The 16,002-nt window shown below is 39.2% G+C and overlaps 1 protein-coding gene across 2 annotated transcripts; it reads left to right on the forward strand.

Moving 5' to 3' along the window:
- Nucleotides 1-292: 292 nt before the first annotated feature.
- On the forward strand, nucleotides 293-6,960 carry CRYBA1 (crystallin beta A1; the record flags this gene model as incomplete). Of its 2 annotated transcripts, XM_081162240.1 has the most annotated exons (6): nucleotides 293-323; nucleotides 1,873-1,937; nucleotides 2,934-3,052; nucleotides 4,497-4,638; nucleotides 6,247-6,389; nucleotides 6,813-6,960. In XM_081162240.1, the coding sequence occupies 6 exons, from the start codon at nucleotides 293-295 to the stop codon at nucleotides 6,958-6,960; spliced, it is 648 nt and encodes a 215-aa protein (XP_081018366.1). The 2 variants fall into 2 exon arrangements, with proteins under 2 accessions (XP_081018366.1, XP_081018367.1); XM_081162241.1 differs by lacking the exons at nucleotides 4,497-4,638; nucleotides 6,813-6,960 and having other exon boundaries at nucleotides 6,247-6,373.
- Between the last annotated feature and the right edge of the window lie 9,042 nt (nucleotides 6,961-16,002).

Raw genomic sequence — 16,002 nt, forward strand, 5'->3', positions numbered from 1 at the left:
AAGGGCCTGGGGTCGCATGAGGAATCTGGAGAAGGACAGGGGACAAGCACTCACACAGAGACCTGTCCTCACCTCCCAACTGCTGAGATCAAGACCACAGCAGCGGGGCCTCTCCGGATTTGTTTCCCTAATTTAAACAAAGGCCTGAGGGATGCCTGCCCAGCAGGCTGAGCCACCAAAGCTCTGGGGATCAGGCAGAACTAAAGCAGAGGGAAAGAAGAGTGCTGACAGGGCCGGAGGCCGGCAGCCTGCAGGGCTATAAAGAGCAGGGCCCCAGAGAAAGTGGGACCACATGGAGACCCGGGCTGTGCAGCGAGAGCTAGGTAAGGTCCTGAGGGGTGCTCTGGCCCTTCCTTTCTGTCCCCTGTGGAGCCATGCCCCGGAGGGGACCTAGTTCTCAAGCCTTGTGCTCAGAGCCTCCTAGGATGGCTGGAGAAGGGTGGGGAACTCTGCAGGGAGGCAGCCTCCTTTTGCCCCCCCCAAGAGGAGTCACTATCTTAGCCATCAAGGCCAGGAGGCGGTGTGGGGCTGCAATAAATGACAGGCTCCGTGGCACAGGGAGAAGGTACAGGGGTTGGGAAGCGCTTATTCAGAGGCTCAGGATGGAAAGATATGTCACAGAATCGATATGCATCAGTCCCTGGGCCTGATACCAGCCGGAGGGAAGGGCCATGAATGGCTGTTCCGAGTCTAGAAGCCTAATGCACAGCTACCTGTCTTCTTCCTTCCGCCCCCCTCCCCTGTCCCTCCCTCCTTATCTTTCTCTTCTTTCTTCTTCCTACCATGTTTTATGTCTACCTAATCTTTGAGCCTCAGTATCCTCACCTGTAAAATGGGGGTAATGATAGTACTTACCCCGTGGGCTCGCTGTGAAGATGAACTGCGCTGACCACGTGGAGCATTCAGGATGGCCTGGCACAGAGGGAGGCTTTGTTAAAGTGTCAGCTCTCACTGGCCTCCTTCCTGCCTCCCTTTCCTTCAATACAGTTTTTCCCAGCGGCACCCATGCCTCCCCACCCCCAACCTCCCAATGCCCCAACATGGGCTCAGCTTGGTGCAACAACAATCACCCAGGAGACCCAGGCCCCCATTGGGATGTTCACGGGGATGCATTCAGTAGGAACTCAGGTCAGTACTGTGATGAGTGCTAGAAATCAGAGGAGAAAGCGAGTCACTGCAGGCTGGGGAAAGCAGCAAAGTCTCTCCGAGGAGCTGGGCAGGTTGAGAAGGTGGAGAAGTAGGGACGGAGTGGTAGCATGGCCACGCACAGCCAGTCAGTTTGAGAGCTGCTAAGAGCCAGGTGAGGGCAAGGCGAGCCCACACACTGGTAATATGCGGGGTCTGGACTAGACGGTTGCCAAGGAGTTTATGTTGGGGTGTGAGACTGAGGCAATGTTGCCACCTGTAGGGGGTACCTGGAAGCTGGCAAGTGAACAAGACCTACATTTATCAAGAGGTCACAAGGCCTGTGCCGCGCTTTACCTGCATTATTGCTTGTAATCCTTACAATAACTCTGCACACAGAAGCTTTACTGATGGAAGACAGCAGAGACTCAACTAGTGAGAGGCAGAGCTAGAATCTCAACCGAAGTCTGTCTGCTGGACTTCAAGCCTCTCCTTCACTTGCCAGCCTCCAGGTACCCCCTACAGGTGGCAGCATTGCCTCAGTCTCACACCCAACATAAACTCCTTGGCAACCATCTAGTCCAGGCCCCTCATATTACCAGTGTGTGTCTCACCTCGCTCTCACCTACCTCTTAGCAGCTCTCAAACTGACTGGCTGTGCATGGCCATGCTACCATTCCCTCCTGGCTCCATCACCTCATCTCCCATCCCAGAGGCCATGTCATTGGTGTGTGTTCTGTCTTCCAGAAACCCTTCCAACCACCAAGATGGCTCAAACCAACCCCATGCCAGGGTCTGTGGGGCCATGGAAGGTAAGCCCAGCCCCAGCACATGGAAAATTGAGGGATTCTAATGGGGCAGGGGGTGAGATGTTGCCACAGATCAGGCTGTGCTTTTCCATGGGACAGTGACTGGCCAATAAAACACCAGTTCATAGGGGAAGGGTCCAAACAAGGTCCAGATGCTCTTTCAGGAAGAATCTCTCAGGATGTCCCATTTGGACAGAAGGATGACCCTGGAAGCCCATGAGGGGTGGGAGATGATACCTAGTTTTCTAGTTCAATTCTCCCCTGCACTGCTAAACTCATCTTAAAGTTGAGCAGCCCAGAGTGGATTATGCCATGGAGAAACTGAGTGCCCAGAAATGAAGAGAGATTGGCCACCAGATCCCAAATAAGTGATGGGACCTAGGTCTTCTGACTCTCATCCTGAACTTGGTTGTAACTATTACCTCACGTGACTGATCCTCAGGCTTTTCATTGTTTCCCGCAACACCTCTACCCTCTCCATTGGATCACCTCTGAGGCCAGTTCCTAGCTATGGGAGTTGTTCTCTAGCCAAGTTCAAGAATTCTAGTTCAAGATATGGAAGGGGTTTATTACAACTCTCTCTACACCTCAGGTTTCTATAGCAGGTATGGCTGGAGAACCTAAGTAATAATCCACAGGGAGCTCCTGGGACTTCCAGAATCCTGGCCCTTGGATCACACTTATGCAAGCAGCATGGTGAATGAGTCCTTGAGTCCTTGGTCTGTCCAGTGGGCCAGCTATTGATCCTAGAAGACCACTCCTATCATAAACCAAGTCCCCACACCTTATCCTTAGCCTGGGCATGTGAACACCACCAACCAGTGGTATTAATTCAAACCTCTTCCTACCCTGTCTATACTGGAAGAGACCTCATCAGGCATCCTGAGCTACAGCTAGTGATGGAAAACAGGATTGGACACAAGCTAAGCTGCTGACCAGGGCCTCTGTTCTTCCTGATGTGCCACATTCTAGCTTCCTTTTCATTCGGTCTCATTTCAGATAACCATCTACGATCAGGAGAACTTCCAGGGCAAGAGGATGGAATTCACCAGCTCTTGCCCAAATGTCTCTGAGCGCAGTTTTGATAATGTCCGATCTCTCAAGGTGGAATGTGGCGCGTGAGTATGGACCTCAGCAGAACCTCAGGCCCCTTATTTCCAGTCCCCTCAGGCATGGGGCCATAAAGGTGGGGATTGGGGAAGAAGGGTGTTCCCCAGACTCTAATCATTTCTGGGAGATAGACTTCCATACTGATATAATCTCAAAAGAAATCACTACACATGTAATTCTGTAACTCAAAGCTAGAAGGTACATGAGGTTCTTAATGGTTTGGTACAAAAATTGGAGGGTATTAAAGAAATATATCATGAGTTGGGGCAGTGACAGTAATCAGATCTGTGCTTCCAGACCCCATGGACTGCTACCTAGGATTCCCTGTAGAGCAGCCACAGGATCCTTGAGGTTTTCTTACCTGCAGAAAATAGAGAGAAAATAGTCAAGCTGTAGCCTCTTTACAGCTAACTCCCCTCCTGCATGTCCCAGAACAGACATCACTAGCTAGTTTCTCTGTGTAAAAGGAAACTCAACCACAGATGCTGGTTTATATTTAGTCTTCCAGGAGTTTCTTGTTGATGGTTAATCTCCTTGGTGAGGAAGACCTTCTCTTGTCTTCTGACTCTTGGCAGGGTAGTTGAGGCCTTCATCATCGGCCTGAAAACATGTAAGGAAAGGACTCACCTTTGCCATAGGAAGTTGCTCACCACCAAAACTCAGCCCTTTAACTTTTAAAAAGGAATGATACTTTCAGGTATTGTCAGTAGCTAAGGCCTGGTTGTGAAAATATGACCTGAGGGTTTTTTGTTTTATTTATTTTTAATCCTCACCAAGGATATTTTTCCCATTGCTTTTCAGAAAGAGTGGAAGGGAGAGAGAGAGAGAAACATCGATGAGACACATCAATTGGTTGTCTCCTGAATGTACTCCAACCGGGGCTAGGAATTGAGCCTTCAACTGAGGCACATGCCCTTGGCCGGAATCGAACCCAGGGCCCTTCAGTCCACAGGCCACCTCTCTAACCACTGAGCAAAACCGGCTAGGGCTCATCTGAGAGTTTTTATAAATTAGGTCTGCGACAAGGAACCAAGAGACTGATAATCCATCAGTTGCCCATTCAACCCTTTACTTCCTTAGGAAGAAGCCAATAGGTTTGGCTGGAGGCAAAGCGATAGTCAGTCACTTTATCCTGAACCTGAAGCTTCAAGTAGAAAATAAGGTAACTTGGAGAGAAAGGAAATAAAGCTTTAGACTGACTTTGCTAATGCACATTACTCAGGCTAATGAAGTAGACCCTTTCAGTGGATAATCTCAAGACAAGTATCACATTTATAAATCTGCTTAGTGCACTTCCCACCTCATGTGATAAATGTTATTACTTTGCATGGCTTTGTTAGAACTGGCTTGATATTTTACCCCGCTATTAACATCTAAAACAAAAATGCCTTCTCCCTGAGGCCACATAGACTCTGAACACCATGAACAAACGCCACTAATTATCTTTGGCAGCTGGATTGGTTATGAGCATACCAACTTCTGTGGGCAACAGTTTATCCTGGAGAGAGGCGAGTACCCTCGCTGGGATGCCTGGAGCGGGAGTAATGCCTACCACGTTGAGCGCCTCCTGTCCTTCCGCCCCATCTGCTCAGCTGTGAGTCTCTGAAATTTTCACTTGTGTGCATGTGGGAAATGGGGTAAGAGAGGGTGCACATGGACTGACACGTATGCTACTTCTCATCTGTGAGGCCGAAATGTGGCAGGAAGAAAAAGAAAAGTAAAAAAGAGAAGAAAAACACTGGTCTCTCTAAGTTTGTCATTTGATTTTTTTCGACTAGATAATAATTTGATTAAGCTAAAAGTAAATGCCTCCCTATTTATAGGTGGCAGGAAGTGGATACTCAAGAGCCCAGATCTTCAAAAAGTGCAATGGGACAACTAATGAGAACCTTATAGTAAAAAGTAAATCCTTAGCCAGTTAAAATTCAATCTGTGTAAATTTTATCGAGAAACATGGAAGTACTGAAGTAACCTTTCAATAAGTGGGATAACGGAAGAAAGAAGCAAGTCTTCCAGTGTCTTTTTTTTTTTTTAATACTCACCGGAGGGTATTTTTTCCATTGCTTTTCAGAGAGAGTGGAGGGGTGAGAGAGAGAGAAAAACATCAATGTGAGAGAGATACACTGATTGGTTGCCTTCCACACTCACCCTGACTGGGGAGGGGGGTCGAGTCTGCAACCAAGGTACATGCCTTCGGCTGGAATCAAACCTGGGACCCTTCAGTGCACAGGCGGATGCTTTAACCACTGAGCAAAACCAGCCAAGGCAGTGTCTCTTATCTTTGACTCATAATAACCTCCTGATTTCTAATACTAAGCAATATTCAATTCTGCATCGGAGTAGGATACTTCTAGTCTTTGGAGAGTTCAAGTAGAAGCAGGATGATCTTCAATGGTTTGTTGAAAATGACCCTTATATTGGGAAAGTGAGGCTGGGCTACAACCTTTCCAAATATTTGTCTCTATCATGTGACTTTTCTCATGATTGTCATGATCTCACCCGTTTAAAATCCTACCAAAATTCTAGTAAAGAAGGTAACCTAAAGTTATAGAGCTAAAATGTACTGTCTTATCTGGGTGTGTTTGCATCTCACTTTAACTCTGCATTTTCCCTAAATGGCTATTCTCATGAGTTTTAAAAAATATGTATACACCCATGTAACCAATACCCTACTCAGACAGAATTCCACCACCCCATTAAGTTCCCTGGTGTCCCTTTCCAATCAATTGCTCTTCCCCACGTTCTGTCACCAGAGCTAGTTTTGACCGCTTTTGTACTTCAGTTTAGTCTCTGCCTTCTTACTGCTTATGTAGTATTCACATCCCCTACTGGATTTTAGATTATTTCCAACACTATGCACATACTTACGAGCTTACTTTCCTTATTAACTTGTGGGATCTTTATCCACATTAGTGAATCTTAATCCCTTGATTGGCTGGGTTACAAGTATTTCCTTCCTGCTGTTATGTTTTCATTAGTCTACCGTTACTCCTCAGTATTAGTTACTTGTACATTTCAAATGTTATGGTATTAAACAGGATTATGGGCAAATTTTTTCTTATAAATCTCCATATCGCCTGAAATATTTTTACATCATGTATTTCCTTCTGTAAACCAGGAGTGTTTTGAAAAATATGGTAATTAAAAAAATTAAGATAGCCATAACACTAGTACTTAACTTTTTCAAACTTCTGGATTACAGAATCACAAGGAGTCCAAGATTACCATCTTTGAGAAAGCAAGCCTTACTGGATGCCAGTGGGAGATCTGTGACGACTACCCCTCCTTGCAAGCCATGGGTTGGTTCAATAATGAAGTTGGCTCCATGAAGATACAATGTGGGGCGTAAGTACAAAAACAGCACCAGGGCACATTTCAAGGTAACTCTTGTAGCTGTAAACTTTGTGAATATTAATGTATAAACGATCATGTCTTATCAAATTTCATTTATTGATGTCATATTGGTATGGCTGTCACAGTCTAGTTATTAGTATTTTTGAATTTCAAATTCTTGCTGCCAACTTCAGGTCCGTTTTTTTGCCCCAAGACTCCCCTAGAGTCTATGGAATCATTTGTGTTTACTCATACCTTTTTTCATGAGGTTAATTGTTAATTAATTACAGCTATATTATGCTCACAAATGTGCCGGGCACATTTTCTAAGCCTAAAAGTATTCCATACCAATTGTGTTGAGAAAAGAGGCTGTCTTGGGGTGTTGATCACTTCCTAACTAGGTTTAATAGTCCAACGTGCTTTTGGATTTTCTAGCTGGGTTTGCTACCAGTATCCTGGATACCGTGGCTATCAATATATCTTGGAATGTGACCATCACGGAGGAGACTATAAACACTGGAGAGAGTGGGGTTCTCACGCCCAGACTTCCCAGATTCAATCAATTCGCCGTATCCAACAGTAGTGGATGAAAAGCTCCAAGAGAATTCCTCAAGCAGACCTTGCTAAGCAATCTAGAATGAGTATTATGTTCTGCTCACACATTGTTTACAAATGTTAGCTGCTGAAATCAACAATAAATGTCATTAAAAAAAGAGACTCAATTAACGACCATGCTTCATATAAATCACACTTAAATGGCTGACAATTTTTAGAAACAAATTTCAATAAAACCCCAGATTTCCTTCTGTGTCCTTGCAAATCACTTACCAGGCCAAGTAGAATTATTCCCCATCTCAAATAACATTAAAGCATATAACCCAAATGTATCAGTCTATGCAGTGACAGACACTTTTGATGTTTCTGCATCTTTTCTCCTGATCCCCTACTCTAATATTGATGCCAGCATTGATTTTTTTTTAACCTGGTGACAAATCAATGCTAAACAAACTTAGGAAGTTTCTCAAATAAGCATTATCATATACTTCTACATTAAGTTATGAATAAATTCAGTCTTGGCAACTTATTCTGGTTGCTTAATTGCTTAGCTCAATTTTGGTCTCGTCTTTTAATTTTTTAAGAACATAAGGCTCAATCTCATGCAAAAAGGCAGTACAGCTGTTCTCACAGCTGTTTTTTCAATAAATATGCCATTTCTAAGCACTTTAATAATTTGGATTTTTTTTAATGCCATGACATGACCACGGTACATTTAAGACATAAATTTGTGCACTTCACCCTTCAGAATTACACCATTATCAATGTCATAATATTAACTTGGTTTTCAGTAATTTTTGTTAATTAAAGCACACAAAAGATAACACAAACACTTCAGAAACTTTAAAATTTTTTATTCAACAATGTACACTTATTGTCTCTTAATTGGATCTACAAAGTTCTCAAGTTTTTTTCTGATAAAATAAGTAAATCTTGGTATGGATGTAGAGTGTAATTTATATTTTTTAAACACTGAACATGAAGTAAGACATCAATAAAGGAAGATCATTACGTAACTGACACTTCCTCAGAATCCGTATCAGAAACAGCTATGGCAAATACCTAAGCATTTAGCAAAAGGATACATTTCTGGCCACTATTCTTTCACCTAGAAAAGGCCTATCTTTTTGACTGGGTAAAACAAACAGTAAAAAAAATTTTTTTTTAATTGGGAGAGAGAAGGAAAAACATCCTCTAACATAATTGTAGTCCACTAATTATCCTTTCCCCCAGATTGAGGTAACTCAGCTCCTAAATGCTGACGCACACAAGACAAAAATTATTTTGCTCTTCCAAATATGTTCTAAGACTGAACATAAGTGAACTACTGACAGATGCTGAGAAGCCAGAGCCATCTAAGATGATGCTACACTCCTCCATTTATGCCTTTTGAGGCCATGAATTATCGGCCACCTTTCGAGTCTTGACTAGTAGACTTAGTTTTTAACTGTCACTTTCAGTGAAGATAAAGGGTTTTGCTGTGATTTCAAAGTCAACAACATACATCAAGAGCACACTTGTTGACAAAGTAACACTCTTCTATACATAGTTAAAAACTATAAAACAAGGATTTATTTTATATCTAGAAGCATGGGGAAAATATCATTAGTATTATCTTCTATTTAAACTTATTAGCTTCTTCTACAAAGGTCCTGGAGAGATTACAAAACAATCTTTTAAAAGAAGAATGACAAAACCTGGCCAGTACATCTACACAATCTTTTAAGTACACATACATGTGAAATAAAGCTAATTAGTACATGCAGACTGCAGCAATTTAACCAAATTTGCCCAAATTCTAAACTTGTTCTAATCAGCTTGGGCAATTTTTAAAAGGTACACATTATCTTCAAAACAACCTGTGCTTAGATATTTAAGCAAGACAATGATCCTAATTTCAAGTCAATCACTCATTCATTAAACCAAATTTATGCTAAAGTGATAAAGGTAAATTGGTTATCCTACCTTTAAACCAAGTTAAATCATAAAATTGTCACAGAACTCCATGTGGCAAAAGGTCCTTCATTTCAGTTTTAATTACTTCCCATTTTTATTTGATCAAATAAACCAAAAATTTCACTGAGGAAGAGCATCCAACAGTTTGTAAAACTGATAAAAATGCCCTGTTTCAAGAAAAGCCCTTTAGTAGATACAAGTCAAGCTCTCATTTAAACTGAAGTTTACTAAAATAGGTGCCAGTTTTCCTCTCTTCTGCTTCCACTGATGAGCTAGCCCAGTACTATCATTTTGAGCCACGTTCCTAAAGATGATGAAGCTAAGAACAGCGAAGTAATAAGGATAGGTCACTTTTGTAATGACACACAAATTAACTTTCAAAACATGTGCATAGCTTTATTCATCTACTTAGATCTAACCTTTTCAATGGAGCTTCGGCAAAATTCGAGTGTGCAAAATGCATTTCTAAAACGTAATGCAAGCAAAGCTTTTCACATTTACACTGGCAGGAAATACAGAGAAACTAACAAGTCACATTAGGGAGAGTTTTTTTAATGACAAGAATTGCACAGTTCATTATTTTGAGACAATTGTTGCAGACATAAGTATTTAAAATTTTTCTAAGCAAGGTGCTTTAACAATAAAAAAAAAATTGAAGTTGGAAAGAGCCAGTAACTTGGATCATAGCTCACATAGAATTCCAAATTAAAGCGGACTGTTATCTCCCTAGATTTTGCAAACAATGCTTTTTATAACACTTTTTTTAAATAACACTAAAGGAAACAGCAAGCTGAAACTTTTTTCAAAGCACACAAAAAATGGTGTCATCACATTACTTGAAGAAGGTGCTAAGGGGGGAGGGAAAGGGAGTGAAGAATCCTTTTACTATTTCCCACTACAGAACAGCCACTAACAGACTAAGAACAAAAAAAGAAACAACAAAAGTAAATTAAATCACTTCCCCAGTTTATAAAATAGTTCCAGTTTGTGACAAGACCTATAACTTTAAACAGAGAGCACCAGTTGGGCGATAGAATGAGCATTTCATACTGCATAAAAATTAGTGAGGTGGTAAGAACCATCAATCATCTCAGGCATTACTACATGGCCTTTCCAATTTTTTTTTAATAGACATGCAAGGCACATTGATATAAAAATAGATCTCTGGCCAAGAAATATATTAAATAAGCAAATTAAAATTTTGGCTTTGCAATATTGGCAACATCAAAATATAACCAGATAGCTTTGGACCACATATCTTTCTCATATTCCTCCACCCCATTTGGTGTTTCTTCCCTCCTATTTTGGGTTCAATCTTCAAGTTTGGGTATGTGCTTGAGAAATGACTTTTGTCAAGTAGCATTCCTACTATACTTGTTTATTTTTGCTAAGTAAAAATATACTAGAGAAGCAGAATAGTTGGAGTTCTAATTTATTTGATTAAACTAAATCTGATTGGCTCGAGGCAGCATCATTTCTCTTCTGTATACAAACAAAAAAATTAAGTCCTCAGCTTATATAGTAGACAATTGTTTTCTTTCTAAAAGAGAAATAAGCAACAAACCCTTTATGCCATTCTTCCCAACTCCTCTTTTTGAGGCAGAGAGGGGAAATAATAGAAACAAAACTAGGTTTAAAAGATTTTCAGTAGTAGAAGACATTTTAAGGCCAAAAAGTGTAATACTAACAGAATTTTTATTTTCCTAAGTTACTGTCCTTCATAGGCCAATACCATAAAGTTATTTGTACTGATTCCCTCCCAAAGAGAATTTTAAAATTCATTCACTTTTGTTAGTGGCTGTGCTACAGGAAAGGTATCAAAGCAACCTATAAAGGTATGGTATATTGTAATGTAAAAAGTGCATCACATTCTTGATTTTCAGTTTCTCATAGCAGCAGCAGGATTAATCCAAGACAGATAAACAGTTGTATTTTCATTCTAAAAATGCAATATACCTAATGAAATGTATTCAAGATCATGAAAGGATCCTCCTCTATAAAGGATAAATGAAATACACTAATAATAGACAAACAGGGGCAAACTAGAGGCATTCATTCATATTTACATATTAAAATCACTTTTGTTAACACCAAATCTTTACATCTAGGCAAAAGAAATATTTTAAGAATAAAGCAGACATTACTAAAGCAGTATCCATTTTTGGAGCCTTTGTTTAGCACCTGAGGAAAAAAGGGTATATGGAAAGCTATATAATTTACCTCAAGTTGGTTTGTGGAGTAAAACTTTGATATTCAATGAAAGGGATACTACATTGGGGGGAAAAAAAGTTTGTAGATATTTTACTAAGGCTGTAGAAAAGGGATACTGCAGTATTATAAAATGGCTTTAGAACTCTGGACATAAACAAAATTGTATGGATAAATAGGGAAGTCTGAATCAGCAATCCTACCAGGTGTGAGGATGGCTGTTCCATAGGTTTCTAGCCAATAACTGCTATCTGACACTCCCAGTAATGCAAAATCAACATATCACTCATGCTTCACTGGGTGTTATTATGCACAACTTAAAACACTATTTATTTGTAAGACCCTTGAGTAGCAAAACTGTGAAGTTTAATTTAAAACACATTAAAGGAGTGCTTTTGAGTGCAGCCAATGATTCATCATTTTAAAAACCAACCCAGGGTGGTCCTGGTTCTTACATCTGAACAGATGTACAGACCTAAGTATATTTAAAAACAAACATTTTATGATACTTAAAGCAAAAGCCCATCTTTCTCACCATAAAAGAATCCTGGTACTCTGTTAATTACATTAACAAAAATAACATCAATATTAAAAACTGATAACCTATGTGTCTCTGCAAATTTAGAGCAGCTATTATACTTGTAGTCTTGTCCTCCGCCCTCCACCCTTTAAACAAATAGAACACTTTGGGAAGATGCGCAAACCCTACCCTTTTAAAATTCAGCAGGACTACCCAGGACTTAAGACACTGCCAGATTAGAATCTACTTCAACCGGTGCAAGATCAACAGACCTATCATAAAAACTATTGTCCGGAAATGTTTTTCCCACTATAGTGTCTGTTCTGCAGTTAGCGTAAGTATACAAAAGAGGGATCATGTGTTATTTGAGAATATGGTCCAGTGTTATAACTACACTCATAATCCTTGGAAATGACACTTTTAATCTATTTCTCTAAAGCAAGCCTTTAAAGAATGACTTTTAAATTAAGTGCAGTCCTCTTACAGATTTCTTTGCCTGTGGCCATTTGGTACATGATATACTTTACACTAAATGGCTTTTTCATGTTTAAAAAAGTGTACAGCAAGATAAACCATTAGATATCTCTAATTAGGTTAGCAACAAACTAATGACTAAGGATGAAACCACCACTGCTATGTACTGTTTTGTGAATAAACACCTTGTATTGTGGACAACACTCATAACTGAGGTTTGTCATACTTTCCCTAGAAACTGTTATTTGAAGAAAACAATGCAGCACTTTTTTTCCTTTATAAAGTTTTTGCAGATTCTGAGTAATGACTAGGTAAGCAGATGATTAAGAACAACGAAATTCTAAAGTGGAGAAAACCTTTCCAGCCATTCATTTCAGGAAAAAAACTAACTGGCATTAACAAATTCCTAGTTATTGTCTATTGCCTCCTAGAAGGTAGAGGAGAAAGGGCTAACTACAGATGCTGTAAATATACTTTACATGAAAGTTCATTACTAGGAGGTCAGAGGAAAGGCTATGCAATTAACTTCAGTTCAGCAAAGTGGGGGTGAATAAAGAGAAAGATAAATACACCCTGTCTTTTGTGGGAAAGGGGAATTATTCAAGACATCTACAAGAGAGTGGTATGTGACACAGAAGCCTACAATCAAGACAGATTTTAAAAGAAATCTTCACCCATAATTAGTATCTTCATAGCTATTAAAAAAATAGGTCATGATTTCATTCTTAGTGCCATTTTTCAAACACTACCCCTTTAAGGATTAAAACCACCTGACTTTATTCTGTGTAATGAAAACAAATGGCACAAAATAAATACAAGCTCATTCTCTGAATACTAATGTCTTACACACATTTGTTTACTAATTTTTAACATCTCCCTCTTTCCCACACACACACACACACACAAACACACAAGCACTCAACACACACACACCTTTTTCAGTCTTTATAATGGAGGGATGTTAAAAATCCCCTCTAGACTGTATTTGGTTTATGCTACAGTACTAATACTCTGAGTTGAAGGAAAATTCTTTATATCAAACAGTAACACATTAATGTTATTTAAATGTGCTAAATTAATCACAGCTGAAGTTTGTTTAGAAGCTTACACAAAAATAATGAGAAAACAGATCAACTCTTAAGATTTTTTTTTAATAAGTGCTCTGTAAGGAATTGTGTGAGGACCTAAGGAGAAAGATTTCGACAAGTAGAGAGTTAAGTGTTACCAAACAGCACAAAGGATATTTGTCCCAAAGTCCTGCTTGTACCTAGGCAATTAAGTCCATTAACCCAATGCCCAAAAAATACTGACAGTTAATATAATGGGGCAACTAGGGTTCCCAGAAGGTTAAAAGATATTTCTAACTATATACCTTTAACCATATAATGAAGGAAATTTCAGTGGAGAAATCAAAGTGAAATGTTGCATTGTCTCATTTAGGAGTGAGACTCTGAAAAACCTTTGGACAAACAGAGAAGGGATACATTCTCTTTTTGGCTTCTCTAAACATGGAGGCCTGAGGGATATGAAAGGGAAGTAGGAAAACAACAACTTTCTAGAAATATTTTATAAGTGTTGCTTCTAAATTTAAAAGCCCAATTCAGATGGGAGCTGGCTTGGGTTTTTTTTTTCCTTTTAAAATGTATATTCGTTCAACCTCTGTATGTCACAAACCCAGAAAGTTTCTTGTGAGTTGTGAAACAGAAGAGCTTTAAAATTCCAGGCAAGCAAAATGGATATTTAAAAAAGGAAAGGGACATGGGAGAGGGTGGGGTGGAGTGGGGGTGGAATCTGGCCCTAAGGCGACAAGTGGTTACACAAGGCAATTGAACACACAGCAGAACTTTAAAACCTATAAAACAAACTGGAGCCTTTTTTCCTTTAATCAACCTTATATCTTTTTTTAAAAAACTTTTTGAAAATTTTTATTAAAAAAAAAGAAAAAAGAAAAAAAGAACACAAAAACACAGACTTCTTTCACTTCATTGCATTTTCCAGTTTGTTCAATGCTTTAAAGCTCAAGGATGCCTCTGCTTTCAATTGTACATGGGCCTGAAGCATCCTAGCTTTTGGCAAGCAGGCAGGAGACTCAACAAAAATCAAAATTGGAACAAGGCAGACTAAATGCAGGGCACATCTGTAAACATATTATACATTTAAAAATTACAATATCAGTAAAAGTGATACAGTTTACAGGTGAAATGAAACTATCTGAAACTGGCCTACCACAAGTTTCTGAACCTGGACTGATACAATAAGTTATCTTATATATATATATATATATATATATATATATATATATATATATATACACACACATATATATATATATATACACACACACACACACACACATATATATATATATTATGTATAAAAAGTTTTGTTTACATCAAGTGGAATTGGCAATCCATGCTTATACTTTTAAAATCTAAGCAGGGCAGAAATCCAGACTATAAAGATATTTTACTCTATGTTGAGTCCAATAGCTTCTTTCACAAACTACTTGTTAAAAGCCTCAAATGAATCAACAAAACAAAAAAACTCATCCATACTACAGCCGCTCAAAACTGGACATTTCTTAAGCAAAGGACTTGAGCAAAAGTAGCTACTTTCTCCCCAAACACCCCAGGGGATCCAGTCTTTTCTTAGAAGACTACACCTCTCTATAGAAATGCCCTGCTATTTTAACCTGTATTTGACATACATGGATATACTAATTTCTGTGTGTGTAATGTGATGCTATCTCAGGCCAGAGAACTTGTTTTTATGCCACTGACATCACCCAATCTTAAATTGGACCCTTTGTTTCTGCACACACACAAAAAATTATTTTAGCATGCTATATACAAGCTGCAGTGCAACAGGATGGCAATGTGATAAGACAGGGCTAATGCTCTTCTTTGCCCAAAAGAAAATTTCCAGAACTTCACATTATTTTCCTTAAAAAACCCATTTTGCTCTAGTAATAAAATATATTTAAGATATAATTAGAAGCTAATAAGCTCAGAAGTATAATTTGCATGAAAACACATCTTCTATTGGCAGGGTTTATTATCCTCTCACTGGCTAAAAACATAAAAAGTTTTATAGATTTCATGGAATTTTTCTTCCCTTTTAGATATTTCTGAGAAATTAAAAGAGAATTTACAAAAAGGTACACAAGTTTCTCTTTAGGTGTTTGATGAAAAACAAGGAAAACAGCACATTTAGTGTTAGTGACAGAGAGCAAGTCCGGAGCACCTACAGTTGAAAAGCAGAATATATTTTTGCTCCCACTTATACAATTACATTAAAAGATGGGCACAGGATTATTTTTTCATATTAAATATCTAAAGCCAATTGTTTGTTCTGTAACTTTTAAATGACACTCATGGATTCGTCACTTGTTAAAGTCCAATAGGTAACTAAAGCCAAGTGAACTATGTACCACCAACTATTCCAGAACTGTATAATTTCAATGCCCTCCCCTAACCCCACCCCACAAAAAAGTTAAAGGAAAGAAAATACTTCCCCAACACCCCACAGAGGCTGCTTAACTCCTGGCAAGACATGCAAATCATATTCGCTAAAAAAAAAAAAAAAAAAATTTAAACAAAAAAAATACACCCCTGCAAACTTCAAGGCATTTATCCAGCATTCTCGCAGGGCTCAAAGTATAACCAAAGTATTAAGGGAGGAGTGGGGGGAAATGTTGAATCATTCTGGGTTCCCTGTGATTAGTGTATCACTTTAGTCACAGAACAAGATACAGAGATTTCATAAGCGGATTTGCCTTTCCAGTAGGTCATTTGTTGCCCAAGTTGATGACAGCAGGAACTTTAGAACCACGCTTGTTAACAAGTCTGTATTCATTAATCACTTGCATTCACACTTAAAACAAAAACATAAGAAAAAAAAACTATTCAGTAC

The sequence above is a fragment of the Miniopterus schreibersii genome (genome assembly GCF_964146895.1).
Source record: "Miniopterus schreibersii genome assembly, chromosome: 16".
In the NCBI taxonomy this organism is placed as follows: Eukaryota; Metazoa; Chordata; class Mammalia; order Chiroptera; family Miniopteridae; genus Miniopterus; species Miniopterus schreibersii.